Source organism: Eptesicus fuscus, chromosome 1 (assembly GCF_027574615.1).
Source record: "Eptesicus fuscus isolate TK198812 chromosome 1, DD_ASM_mEF_20220401, whole genome shotgun sequence".
In the NCBI taxonomy this organism is placed as follows: domain Eukaryota; kingdom Metazoa; phylum Chordata; class Mammalia; order Chiroptera; family Vespertilionidae; genus Eptesicus; species Eptesicus fuscus.
Window position 1 is genome coordinate 18,546,343 of NC_072473.1, and position 14,897 is coordinate 18,561,239.

Here is a 14,897-nt window from a genome sequence, read left to right on the forward strand (position 1 = left end):
GAGTATTAATACCTACACTGGTTGTGATTTCTTAACCACTCCCCAGGCCTTTGGCTTTCATCTATAATTGATTATTATTTAACAGATGAATACACACATAATAATGATCGCTTTGAAATAATAAGAAACAAAGACTCATGCAGTGAACCAGGATTAAATCACAAACTCACACTATACAGAACCTTTATTTCTGGAATGCAAATATCACATCATTAACTTGTAAACACTGCTAGTTCAACACTTTTAAACTTGCATTACTGGACACTGGATAAATATTTATTGAATTAATTGGATGTACTAATACCTTCATTCTTTTCTATTGGTTTCTTTTGCATTTGAACAAGGATAAAACCATCTTTAACTCCTGTGCCTTTCAATGTATATCACAGGAAATAAATACCACAGACAAGTCGGGCCATGAACATAAACTCTCATTATATTTTATAACAATAAATCAAAGCTAATCTTGTAATAATAAAATACAAGAAATAATCAAGACTCATGAATATTAGGTGTGAAATCTTATCTTTCATGTGAAGAGAAATACTCATCTACTAACTAAAAGTCTATATTTAACTTATGTGCATCTGACAGTTTGCACATTAATTCTGAAGGGATTTACAAAGTGAGGATTTTTCACGATGTACATGAACTTCTAATAGAAAAAAGTTCCAGAGAAAAATTACCTCAAAATATATTTCTCTAAAAGATATCAATCTATTTATAACAGGAAATAGGATCTGAGGTATAAATATAATACTCAATTTTAAATTCACAGTTCAAAGGGGAATTTAGCACAAAATATCAGGGTCTATTTTTTTTTTAATCCATACTATTAGGGAGGAGACCTGATTCTTTGTTCTAGCTAGTTACATGACATTGAACTTATATTCAAACCTGTTAGACCTCATTTTATCACCTGTAAAATAGGGATATTTGTAACTTCTATGGCTTCTGCTTGTTCTCAAGCTCCATTTGCTACTTCTAGAAATAGATTAAGCTAAATATAGGAGACAAAGGGATGCTAGTCCTTCAAGATAACTTTTCTTCATTTACCTTACAAGCAATGACATATTTTAATGTAGCTTTTCTTTTTAAAAACTTTATCATAAATGTAACACACATGCAAAGAACTGCACAGATAGTATGTATAGTACAATTATACTGTATGTCACAAAGCAAGTACCCATGAAACCACTCTAAAGTTTAAATTTATAATATTAGCACTACCCATGTGCCCCACATGTCACTTTACCTTGGTCACAGGTAACCACTCTCATTTGTTTATATGTTAGCAAAGAAAAATGTATTCCCTGTGTTTCCAAATTTATATTCGTATAATTTTTATATCGGCCTTCTGTCATTCAACATTGTATTTTATCTGTGTTGTAGCTTGTGCCCATAATTCTTCTTTTCATTACTTTGTAATATTCCATTAAATAAACATGCAAAAATTGGAGGTTTATCCAATCTATTATTGATAAATGTTTCTCTGGTTTCCACTAACTGACATAATGAGTGTGTATGAACATTCATGTTCATGTGTACTGGTAGGCACATGCCTACATTTCTGGTAGGTAAATTTCAAGAGAGGAAATGTTGGTAATAATGCAAAAATATTTTCCAAAGTGACAAAGACCAGGGCATGGGAATTGCCTTTTTTTTTTTTTATCATTTTGCTAACATTTTAAATTGTCAGTAATTTTGATATTAGCTATTCGAGGACTGTAGCAGTATGTCATGATATTTTAATTTGCATTTCACTTGTGCCTAAATTAGTTTGAGTCCCAGGCTATATGTTTATTGGCCATTTGGATCTCATCTTTCATAACATATTTTTAAAAATCTATTTTCTAAATAAAATTATTTTCTAATTGTTGGTTGTAGGGGAATGAGCGATGCCAAAGATTTATGTTTCTGGGCCTCTGTCCTTCACTTCAAGCAAATATTGTTGGCCTTCAGAAAGATACCTGTGATGTTAGTTATTAGTTATTAGATATTAGTTATTTGCAGTTGGCAGATTAATTTTAATGACCTAACCCACCATTTCTAGAACACTTTTGCCTCATTTGTATATATCAATCTATATATACAAGAGGCCCGGTACACAAAATTTGTGCACTGAGGGGGGGTGTCCTTCAGCCCAGCCTGCACCCTCTCCAATCTGGGATCCCTTGGGGAATGTCTGACTGCCAGTTGAAGCCAAATCCCAACCTCTCACCTGCCTGCCAGCCTGATCACCCGCTAACCACTCCCCTGCCAGCCTGATCAACACCTAACTGCTCCCCAGCTGGCCCAATTGCACCCAACTTGCATCCCCTGCCAGCCCAATTGCCGCCAACTGCCCTCCCCTGCCAGTCTGGTTGCCCCCAACTGCCCTCCCCTGCAGACCTGGTCCCCCCAACTGCCCTCTTCTGTAGGCCTGGTCGCCCCCAACTGCCCTCCCCTGCAGGCCTGGTCGCCCCTACCTACCCTCCCCTTCTGGCCCAGTTGCCCCCAGTGGCCCTCCCCTGCCAGGCCAGTTGCCCCCAACTGCCCTCACCTGCCGGCCATCTTGTCGCAGCCATCTTTGACCACATGGGGGTAGCCATCTTGTGCAAGGGAGGGTTAATTTGCATATTACCTCTTTATTATATAGGATAAAAGTGTAAGTGACGGTTCAACTGTTCGACTGGTCACTATGATGCGCACTGACCACCAGGGGAAGATGCTCAATGTAGGAGCTGCCCCCTGGTGGTCAGTGTGCTCCCACAGCGTGAGTGCCGCTCAGCTGACTGGTAGGCACCAGACACCAGGCTCACAGCTGGCAAGCACTGCTGTGGTGGTGCGAGCCTCTCCCGTGGACACTCCCACTGTGCGCCCCTACCCCATTTGGACCAGGACCAGGATCCAGACCAGCATTGGGATTGACTGGGCATGAGCCCACAGCCGCTTCTCAGTCATGGGCGAGCTGGTGGCGCACTAAGATGTGCGCATGGAAACCTCAGGGGAGCAGCAGCCAGCCTACTGAGCGGTGGTGGCAGCAGGCACAGCAGAGCCAGGATGAGCAGGAGCAGCACAGTGACAGGCCGAGGCTCAGGCTCCTCCCTAGCCACCTGTTGCTTCGCGTACTACTACATCCTTCGGGGAGTATGAGGAGGGGGATGCATGGTGGGAGTGTGAGGAGTGTTTGGGGGAAGTTTGAGGAAAGTGAGAACATGGGGGAGTGTGAGGAGGGGGAGTGCATGGGGAGAGTATGAGGAGGGGGAGTGCATGGGGGAGTGTGAGGAGGGGGAGTGCATGGAGGGAGTGTGAAGGGGGAGTGCATGGGGGGAGAGTGAGGAGGAGGAGTGCATGGGGGAGTGTGAGGAGGGGGAGTGCATGGGGGGAGAGTGAGGAGGAGGAGTGCATGGGGGGAGTGTGAGGAGGGGGAGTGCATGGGGGGAGAGTGAGGAGGAGGAGTGCATGGGGGGAGTGTGAGGAGGGGGAGTGCATGGGGGTGTGGGAGGAGGGGGAGTGCATGGGGGGTGTGGGAGGAGGGGGAGTGCATGGGGGGAGTGGGAGGAGGGGGAGTGCATGCGGTGAGTCGGATGAGGTAGATGCATGGGGAGAGTGTGAGGAGGGGGAGTGCATGGGGGTAGAGGGAGGAGGTGGATGCATGGGGGGAATGAGAGGAGGGGGAGTGCATGGTGGGAGTGTGAGGAGGGGGAGTGCATGAGGGGAGTGGGATGAGGGGGATGCATGGGGGGAATGAGAGGAGGGGAGTGCATGGAGGGAGTGGGAGGAGGGGGAGTGCATGGGGGGAGTGAGAGGAGGGGGAGTATATGGGGGGAGTGGGATGAGGGGGAGTGCATGAGGGGAGTGTGAGGAGGGGCAGTGCATGGGGGGTGTGGGAGGAGGGGGAGTGCATGGGGGAGTGGGATGAGGTGGATGCATGGGGAGAGTGTGAGGAGGGGGAGTGCATGGGGGGAGTGGGAGGAGGTGGATGCATGGGGGGAATGAGAGGAGGGGGAGTGCATGGTGCAAGTGTGAGGAGGGGGAGTGCATAGGGAGAGTGTGAGGAGGGGGAGTGCATGGGGGGAGTGGGATGAGGGAGATGCATGGGGGGAATGAGAGGAGGGGGAGTGCATGGAGGGAGTGGGAGGAGGGGGAGTGCATGGGGAGAGTGTGAGGAGGGGGAGTATATGGGGGGAGTGGGATGAGGGGGAGTGCATGAGGGGAGTGTGAGGAGGGGCAGTGAATGGAGGGAGTGTGAGGAGGGGGAATGCATGGGGGGAGTGGGAGGAGGTGGATGCATGGGGAGAGTGTGAGGAGGGGGAGTGCATGGGGGGAGTGGGATGAGGGGGATGCATGGGGGGAATGAGAGGAGGGGGAGTGCATGGAGGGAGTGTGAGGAGGGGGAGTGCATGGAGGGAGTGTGAGGAGGGGGAGTGCATGGAGGGAGTGGGAGGAGGGGGAGTGCATTGGGGGAGTGGGAGGAGGGGGAGTGAATCGGGGACATGTGAGGAGGTGGATGCATGGAGGGAGTGTGAGGAGGGGGAGTGCATGGGCGGAGTGTGAGGAGGTGAATGCATGGGAGGAGTGTGAGGAGGGGAGTGCATGGGGGGCGTATGAGGAGGGGGAGTGCATGGGGTGAATGAGAGGAGGAGGAGTGCATGGAGGGAGTGGGAGGAGGGGGAGTGCATGGGCGGAGTTTGAGGAGGTGAATGCATGGGAGGAGTGTGAGGAGGGGGGTGCATGGGAGGAGTGTGAGGAGGGGGAGTACATGGGGGTAGAGGGAGGAGGTGGATGCATGGGGGGAATGAGAGGAGGGGGAGTGCATGGTGGGAGTGTGAGGAGGGGGAGTGCATGGGGAGAGTGTGAGGAGGGGGAGTGCATGGGGGGAGTGGGATGAGGGGGAGTGCATGGGGGGAGTGGGAGGAGGTGGATGCATGGGGAGAGTGTGAGGAGGGGGAGTGCATGGGGTAGTGGGAGGAGGGGGAGTGCATGGGCGGCATTGGATGAGGGGGAGTGAATTGGGGGATTGTGAGGAGCGGGATGCATGGGGAGAGTGTGAGGAGGGGGAGTTCATGGGGGAGTAGGAGGAGGGGGAGTGCATGGGGGGAGTGTGAGGAGGGGGAGTGCATGGGGGTAGTGTGAGGAGTGGGATGCATTGGGGGATGAGAGGAGGGGGAGTGTATGGAGGGAGTGGGAGGAGGGGGAGTGCATGGGGTAGTGGGAGGAGGGGGAGTGCATGGGCGGCATTGGATGAGGGGGAGTGAATTGGGGGATTGTGAGGAGCGGGATGCATGGGGAGAGTGTGAGGAGGGGGAGTTCATGGGGGAGTAGGAGGAGGGGGAGTGCATGGGGGGAGTGTGAGGAGGGGGAGTGCATGGGGGTGTGGGAGGAGGGGGAGTGCATGGAGGGAGTGTGAGGAGAGGGAGTGCATGGGAGTGTGGTAGGAGGGGGAGTGCATGGGGGAATGAGAGGAGGGGGAGTGCATGGAGGGAGTGTGAGGAGGTGGAGTGCATGGGGGTAGTGTGAGGAGTGGGATGCATTGGGGGATGAGAGGAGGGGGAGTGCATGGAGGGAGTGGGAGGAGGGGGAGTGCATTGGGGGAGTGTGAGGAGAGGGAGTGCATGGGGGGAGTGGTCGGAGCTAGATGCATGGGGAGAGTGTGAGGAGGGGGAGTGCATGGGGGTGTGGGAGGAGGGGGAGTGCATGGGCGGAGTGGGGTGAGGGGGAGTGAATTGGGGGAGTGTGAGGAGGGGGAGTGCATGGAGGGAGTGGGAGGAGGGGGAGTGCATGGGGGGAGTGGGAGGAGGGGGAGTGAATGGGGGGCATGTCAGGAGGGGGATGCATGGGGGAATGAGAGGAGGGGGAGTGCATGGAGGGAGTGGGAGGAGGGGGAGTGCATGGATGGAGTGGGAGGAGGGGGAGTCCATGGAGGGAGTGTGAGGAGGGGGAGTGCATGGAGGGAGTGTGAGGAGGGGGAGTGCATAGGGGGTGTGGGAGGAGGGGGAGTGCATGGGGGGAGTGGGAGGAGGGGGAATGCATGGGGGGAGTGGGAGGAGGGGGATGCATGGGGAGAGTGTGAGGAGGGGGAGAGCATGGGGGTAGTGGGATGAGGGGGAGTGCATGGGTGGCGTTGGATGAGGGGGAGTGAATTGGGGGAGTGTGAGGAGGGGGATGCATGGGGAGAGTGTGAGGAGGGGGAGTTTATGGGGGGAGTGGGAGGAGGGAGAGTGCATTGGGGGAGTGTGAGGCGGGGGAGTGCATGGGGGGAGTGTGAGGAGGGGGATGCATTGGGGGAATGAGAGGAGGGGGAGTGCATGGAGGGAGTGTGAGGAGGGGGAGTCCATGGGGGGAGTGTGAGGAGGGGAGTGCATGGGGGAATGAGAGGAGGGGGAGTGCATGGAGGGAGTGTGAGGAGGGGGAGTGAATGGAGGGAGTGTGAGGAGGGGGAATGCATGGGGGGAGTGGGAGGAGGTGGATGCATGGGGAGAATGTGAGGAGGGGGAGTGCATGGGGGTAGTGGGAGGAGGGGGAGTGCATGGAGGGAGTGGGAGGAGGGGGAGTGTATGGGGGGAGTGTGCAGATTATTCCGAGGGACCCCAAGGAGTCGCGCACCTCTAGTAGCACTGTAAAGAGCTATTGTAGGAATAGGCATACTTTTCTTATGCCACATTAATCTATTTTTTAGTAGGCTATCTTTGTTTTTCCCAGTTTGAAGCTACCTCTTTCTATATTCACTATCATGGGAGCTTCCAGACTTCTGATTCTTATTCAATATTTGTGATCCTCTAAGGCTGTGGTCGGCAAACTGCGGCTCGCGAGCCACATGCGGCCCTTTGGCCCCTTGATTGTGGCTCTTCCACAAAATACCATGGCCTGGGCGAGTCTATTTTGAAGAAGTGGCGTTAGAAGAAGTTTAAGTTTAAAAAATTTGGCTCTCAAAAGAAATTTCAATCGTTGTACTGTTGATATTTGGCTCTGTTGACTAATGAGTTTGCTGACCATTTCTCTAAGGCAGTGGTTCTCAACCTTTCTAATGCTGTGACCCTTTAATACAGTTCCTCATGTTGTGGTGACCCCCAACCATAATATTATTTTCGTTGCTACTTCATAACTGTAATTTTGCTACTGTTATGAATCGTAATGTAAATATCTGTGTTTTCCAATGGTCCTAGGCGACCCTGCTAGCCCACAGGTTGAGAGCCACTGCTGTAGAGCCTAAGACCATCGGAAAACACAGATATTTACATTATGATTCATAACAGTAGCAAAATTACAGTTATGAAGTAGCAACGAAAATAATTTTATGGTTGGGGGTCACCACAACATGAGGAACTGTATTAAAGTGTCGCGGCATTAGAAAGGTTGAGAACCACTGCTCTAAGGCAAGGGTGGGGAACTTATTTTCTGCCAAGGGCCATTTGGATATTTATAACATCATTCATGGGCCATAAAAATATGAACTTAAAAATTAGCCTGCTATACTCTAGCCAGTTTTGTTCAGTGGATAGAATGTTGACCTGTGGACTCAAGGGTCCACGGTTTGATTCCAGACAAGGGCATATACCTAGGTTGTAGGCTTGATCCCTGGCCCTGGTCAGGGCACGTGTGGGGAGGCAACCAATCGACATGTCTCTCTCATATCGATATTTCTCTCTTTCTGTTTCCCCCTCTCCCTTCCACTCTGTCTAAAAATCAATGGAAACACATCCTCGGGTGAAGATTAACAACAACAACAAAAATTTAACCTGCTATATTTGGTCAAACATGTTATTAACTCTTCCCTGATGACTTGGCAGGGCCAGACCAAATGATTTCATGGCCTCATATGGCCCGAGGGCCAGACTGACAGTCCCCACCCCTGCTCTAAGGCCAACCAAAAGGAGAAAGGAGGCTATCAGCAGAAATTTGACTAAAATCAGGTTCCTATCAATATTTGTATCTTTTGGGTCAGTTGTATTTCCTTCTCAATGCCTGACACGTGTTGGATTTTATTATTTTTTTTATTTTTTTCTTGCAGAAACAGTTTTTAGTTTTTAATGAACTTGTAAACAAAAAAGCTCCCATTTCAAAATAAAAACAAAATCCCAGATGATATAGATGTTTACAGTGACTACATTTATCTAAGCAAAATACATCCATATTCAGTTTTAAGATGTTAACTAAATTTCTGTGACAAATATGCTTTTTTAAATACCAAGAACATTATAGACTTAATGCATAGTCCTACAAATAACCTAATAGTAAACTAAGTTGTTCTTAAGTGTTCACTTTAGAAGCTGTTATTTCTAGCACAGGTAAGCAGGCAGACTTTCATATGCTCAAACACTGGAATCTTTGGTTGCTACCATATCAGCTGGCTTGCAAACAAGAAGCCAACCATTTTAAGATGTTTTAAGCCCTGACCGGTTTGGCTCAGTGGATAGAGTGTTGACCTGCAGACTGAAGGGTCCAGGGATCGATTCCAGACAAGGGCATGTACCTAGGTTGTAGGCTTGATCCCTGGCCCTGGTCAGGGCACGTGTGGGGAGGCAACCAATCGATGTGTCTCTCTCATATCGATATTTCTCTCTCTGTCTGCCCCTCTCCCTTCCACTCTGTCTAAAAATCAATGGAAACACATCCTCGGGTGAGGATTAACAACAACAAAAATTTAACCTGCTATATTTGGTCAAATATGTTATTAACTCTTCCCTGATGACTTGGCAGGGCCAGACCAAATAATTTCATGGCCCGATATGGCCCGAGGGCCAGACTGACAGTCATCCCTGCTCTAGGGCCAACCAAAAGGAGAAAGGAGGCTAACAGCAGAAATTTGACTAAAATCAGGCTCCTATCAATATTTGTATCTTCTGGGTCAGTCGTCTTTCCTTCTCAATGCCTGACACGTGTTGGATTTTATTTTTTCTTACAGAAACAGTTTTTAGTTTTTAACGAACTTGTAAACAAAAAAGCTCCCATTTCAAAATAAAAACAAAATCCCAGATCATATAGAAGTTTACAGTGACTACATTTATCTAAGCAACATCCTATATAATGAAGAGTTAATATGGTCATTAGACCGAACAGCAGAATGACCATCCAGACGACATTCCGGACGAAGCCAGGGCCATCAGGGGCTGTGAGGGCCAGCCAAGGCAGCTGGGGCTGCAAGGGCCGAGCCCCTTGCATGTTTTTCGTGCATCGGGCCTGTACTACATATATATTGTTTTAAGATGTTAACTAAATATGTTTTTTTAAAAAAATACCAAGAACATTAAAGACTTAATGCAGAGTCCTACAAATAATCTAATAGTCACTAAGTTTTTCTTAAGTGTTCACTTTAGAAGCTGTTATTTCTAGCATAGGTAAGCAGGCAGTCTTTCATATGCTCAAACACTGGAATCTTTGGTTGCTACCATATCAGCTGGCTTGCAAACAAAAGCCAACCATTTTAAGAATGTTTTAAACCCCGACCGGTTTGGCTCAGTGGATAGAGCGTTGGCCTGCGGACTCAAGGGTCCCAGGTTTGATTCCGGTCGGGGGCATGCACCTTGGTGTACAAGGTGCATAACCTTAACTATTTTTAAAACTACTTTAAGTATGCAGGCACATACCCAGTAAGGAGTGTGCAGGAGGCAGCGGATCGATGTTTCGAACTCTCTATCCGTCTCCCTTCCTCTCTATGAAAAATCAATAAAATATATTAAAAGAACAAAAAGAATGTTTTAAGTAAACAACTTACAAACCCCACCCAGGGGTGGATAAACCCTAAAAATGCACAATTGTGAGCATTTACAACCATCAAAACTATGGCTGAAGACTGTTTACGCCGTTCTGAAATGAAATCTCAAAGCAGTACAGTTCAAAGATAAAGATTTTAACAAAAAATTGGCATATACAATTTCTCCACCAATTTGTGGTGTCAACCATTTAGTTAACTTTTCCACTTGAAAAAAAAAAAAAGAAACAGAAAACTGGACACCATGTTTCACCATCTCAATTAATATTCACAATGACAGCAGCTACAACTCGGGACGCAGCATCACCAATGCTGCCCAGAGCCAGTTTATACTGAAATTAAGTTCTTTACATCAAGTAAATGGTTATCCACAACCACTGGCTAGTGTCCATATGAACTAAACTTTCTAGATTTGGGGAGAAACAAATGCTGCTCTGATCATGCGTTCCTTGTTTCGTGCTTAGCAATCTGTGGGGGGTTGGGCCTGCTGACCCTTCCCACTTGAAGAGGCTGCCTGCTGTGCTGATTTCGGCTTTAACACCGCCCAGTCAAATCTGTTGTCATATTGGTGGTCCAGGGTTCTGAAAAGAATGCGGAACAGCTGCCTCAGATACGCGTAATCTGGGGTCTCCTCAAAGCGCAGCCCACGGCAATAGTTTAAGTACATGGCAAATTCTGCAGGAAACCCCTTACATAAAACTTCTACAGGAGTGGTCATCTTCCTTTCACAAATCTTCTCATTTTTTTGTTTCTTTGTTGCGGACTTTAACCCTTGCCATGGCAGGCTGCTTCTATTAAAATACATCAAAACATAGCCTAAGGATTCCAGGTCGTCTCGGCGACTCTGCTCAATACCAAGATGTGCGTTGATGCTAGCATAGCGGGCCGTGCCGGTGAGATCTTTATCTTCTCTGTATGGTATGTGTTGCCTTGTCTTGTTGTCTCTGTACTTTTTGGCCAAACCGAAATCAATAAGGTATAACTGGTTTAACTCGGAGAAAGGTGTGTCCTGAGAAGTACTAACAGTCATGTTTCTTTTCCTCTTCCCCGCTGGAGATTCTAAGCACATATTACAGTAACACCCAACGCCCATTACGAAATTATCGGGTTTAATGTCTCTGTGTATAAAGTTCTTTGAATGCACATACTCAATTCTACTGATCATCTGGTCAGCTAACATCAGTACAGTTTTCATGCTGAACTTTCTTGAACAGAAATTAAAGAGATCTTCCAGGCTGGGTCCAAGAAGATCCATGACCAGCACATTATACTCTTTTTCCTGCCCGTACCACCAAGTGCGGGGGATGCCGACCCCGCCCCGAAGGATCTTATAGAGTGTGCTCTCGTACAGCAGCTGCGGGTGCCGGGCCTTCTGAGACTCCAGCTTCACCGCCACCTCCTCGCCAGTGGTGATGTGGATTGCCCGATAAATGTCCCCGAAGGACCCGGCCCCGATCTTCCTTACCAGTTTGTATTTCCCTCCCACAATGAACTCGGTCTTGGACTCGCCGCTGCTCGCCATCTTGGGAGACGAAGGCGGAGGCTGGGGCCTAGCCCGGACACCTCGGAGAGGACGACGGAGGGACGGACGCGGACCTCTGGGCTGGTCCCCTGAGCTGAGCTGCGGAGGAGGAGGGCGGCAGGGAATGGAGCTCAACGGTTTATGGCGTCACAGGGCCCCCCCGACCCCCCCCATTCCCCCCGCCCCCCCCCGTTTTCCCCCCCCCCCCCCCCCGAATTCGCCGAGGGGAACCGATCGCTGCCTCGCAGTCAGGTTTGTTCCTGCTACGCAGCAGTTTATGTGGGGTGCTCACGGCTCTCGGGCTGGACCACTGGTGTCTCGGTAGCCGCCACTGCCTCGCTGTCGAGGCGACCACGTCGTGGGCTGGAAGAGGGCTGCGGCGAGTTAGGGCAGTGAGATCGCTGCCACCACTGCCACCCGGGCTCCGGCCTGGAGGGACCCCTGTGACTCCGCCGACGCCACCACCTTCTTACTCCTTACTCCGGCTCCAGCCAACGCCAACTGACCCCTGCCCTCGTTCCCGAATAGCCGTTATTCCAAGGCGCAAAGCATTCTGGGAAGCTGGATTTTCTAAGTGCGCTCGCCTTCTCAGCTTTGAATGGGACCCTCATCACAGACGTTCAGTTTTCTCCTTCCCACAAATTATGCACAAAGCCCTTGGTACATCTTGCCTTTAAACATGACACATATTTTTACTTTCTAGCCCTTCTGGGACGTTGTTTTTCAGATCTACTGGTCCATGAAGCCAGCTCAGTTTACTTCATATTTGCCCATGTTCTGACATGACGCTTAAACACTCACAATGCTTAAGCTCCCTAGTCTTTCATTTTTGTGATAATATACTGTCCTAATTTCATCCTATTTTTCAGAATTCTTTATATATTTTCTCTCTTTTAATTGGGCTTCTTTCTTTTGCCATCCCCTAAATGTATATACCAACTCCTTTGAAAAGCAAAATTGTCATAATTCCATTAATTATTTTTTTCCACTGACTACCTAAACCTGGCTTCAAAGTTCAGATTTCTACCTGAATTATGGGTCCCTAATTCTAATTACCAATGGTTCACAAATCCAAAACTGTCAACCTAACATCACCTGTATTTCTCAATTCAATATTTTAATGTCATCATTCTTCTCATTGCCCCTCAAGTTAGTAACCAAAATAATGGTGTGTGTTATTCTTAAAATGTCCCTCAGATATTTCTTTTCCTTTCCATTTCCTCTTAAATGGAGTAGTGTGTGTGGACTATAGTTGTTTATTCAAGGATCCATGGAGTTATGAGGAAGTGATAGAGAATCTGTGAATCTACAGAGTGCACATAATTTTTCATATACCTATGTGAATTTATGAAGAAAGACCATTAGTTATTTGTTTCTTAAAGGACGAAGGATCAATGTGCCAGATTCTCATCATCTTGTACTGGGATTAATGTGGTAATTTTTGGGCTTAATAGGCTTAACACTTTAAGATTGGCTGATCCAGGAGATGAATCATTTACACAATATTCTCATCCAACCAATGTTAATTCATTCATTAATAAATATTTACTGAGTATTTATGTGGCAAATATCATTCCAGGTTCTGGGGTCACATTGGTGGACAACGTAGAAAAAGTTCTTCCTCCCATAGAGCTTACATTTTAATGAACAAAGAAAAATCAAATAATCTATCAATAAACAAAAAATCAAGGAAATATAGTTAGCCCTATTTACTGTTGATATAATTAAGTGAGGGGATTGCATAGTTACTGGGTATATGTTTAAGAAGAGATGGTCATAGAAAGCCCCCCTAATAACATGACAGCTCTAAATAACAAGAGGAAACCGGCCATGCACAACCAGGGAAAAGCATTCCAAACAGAGGTACACATTAATGTAAAAACCTAAAGGTTATAATAAGCTTGACATCTTGTAGGAGCAGAAGAAAACAAAAGGCCAGGTTTGCTAACCCCCAGTGAACAAGAGGGGAAAGTGTGGGTGTGGTCAAAGAGATAGGTAGGGGCAGATAATTTTGGAATTTGGAAACTAGAACAGGGAGTTTGGATTAGGTCCAAGCACAATGGAAACTTAAGCAGAAGAGAAGGAATCTAGTTTACATTGTATAAAGAACAAATGCTTCTTTAAAAATATATATATATAAATATATATATATATATTATATTGTTTTATTGATTTCAGAGAGAAAGGGAGAGGGAGAGAGATAGAAACAACAATGATGAGAGAGAATCATTGATTGCTCCTGCATGTCCTACTCTGGGGATCGAGCCCACAACCCAGCCATGTGCCCTTGACCAGAATCAAACCCAGGACCCTTCAGTCTGCAGGCATACTCTATCCACTGAGCCAAACCGGCCAGGGCCATGTGCCTGTTTTTCTAATCAGATGAAAGTTTCTGCTATTACATTTTAGCTCAGTCTTCACAACATCCCTGTGAAGCAGAAACAATTGGGATTCCATACTACAGATTAGGAAAGCAAGGCTGCTTCATCCAGCTGTTAAGAACAGAACTAAAGCCCTAACCGGTTTGGCTCAGTGGATAGAGCATCGGCCTGTGGACTCAAGGGTCCCAGGTTCGATTCCAGTCAAGGGCATGTACCTTGGTTGCGGGCACATCCCCAGTAGGGGGTGTGCAGGAGGCAGCTGATCGATGTTTCTCTCTCATCGATGTTTCTAACTCTCTATCCCTCTCCCTCTCTGTAAAGAATCAATAATATATATATATATATTTTTAAAAGAACAGAACTAAAATATGAATCTACTCTTCCCAACCCCAAAGCCATGCCATATTGTTTCTAACTCTCTATCCCTCTCCCTTCCTCTCTGTAAAGAATCAATAATATATATATATATATTTTTAAAAGAACAGAACTAAAATATGAATCTACTCTTCCCAACCCCAAAGCCATGCCATATTCCTCATTCCATATGCCATCCAGGCCTGTGCTAAGAATTCTTACCCACGGTGTAGGGAGAGGTTTACATTTGCTTAAGAAGTTCCTTAATACCATAAGTGGCTTTAGAGGCCATCATTATGAGTTATCTTAAGGTTCAGTATGGCTGGATTTAGTGCTTTATGCTGGAGTCAAGAAAAAAGTTAGAAAGTTGTATGCATGCAACCTCCAGAAAGCATGCTTCATCAGCTTCTCAATGATCATCAATGAAAAAGTTGCTTTAACCACTTTTCAGAATGCGCTTATGATGGGCATATGACAAATGAATAACAAACAGGCACCTTCTTGAATGAATACATAAATCTAAATTGAACACTAAAAAATTCAATTATGTCAATTGATAGAATATTTCTTTAAAAATTATTATACCCTGTACTAAATAAAAAGTTCAGTTTTTAAGCAACTTCTTCATAAAGATTAACTGTCACGATACTATTTTTGCTTTAAAATATACCAGTACATTCACATATACAAATGTAAAATGGCAATGATTCTCAGACAATATTAATAAATACCATTTGTTTTTCTTAATAAAAGCAATTGGTGCACATCAGAAGTCATGATGATAAATTTATGCAAACTGCCTTTGGCTAATAAACAAGGAGAATGAAAATTAAAATATACTGTGTCAACTGGATCAATGAAAGGTAATTTGTATAGATTTAAATTTTACCTGTCTACCTCAGGCAATCAGATATTTCTTTAATAACTGTGTTGGAACATACTTTTG

The 14,897-nt window shown here is 46.6% G+C and overlaps 1 protein-coding gene across 1 annotated transcript; it reads right to left on the reverse strand.

The window, feature by feature from the left end:
- Positions 1–9,865: 9,865 nt before the first annotated feature.
- On the reverse strand, positions 9,866–11,569 carry LOC103298433 (casein kinase I-like). The gene is made up of 2 exons (XM_054715827.1): positions 11,509–11,569; positions 9,866–11,315 (listed from the first exon to the last, which is right to left on the reverse strand). Exon 2 carries the CDS (start codon positions 11,214–11,216, stop codon positions 10,155–10,157), a length of 1,062 nt encoding a protein of 353 aa, XP_054571802.1. The 5' UTR covers positions 11,217–11,315; positions 11,509–11,569; the 3' UTR covers positions 9,866–10,154.
- Positions 11,570–14,897: the final 3,328 nt, after the last annotated feature.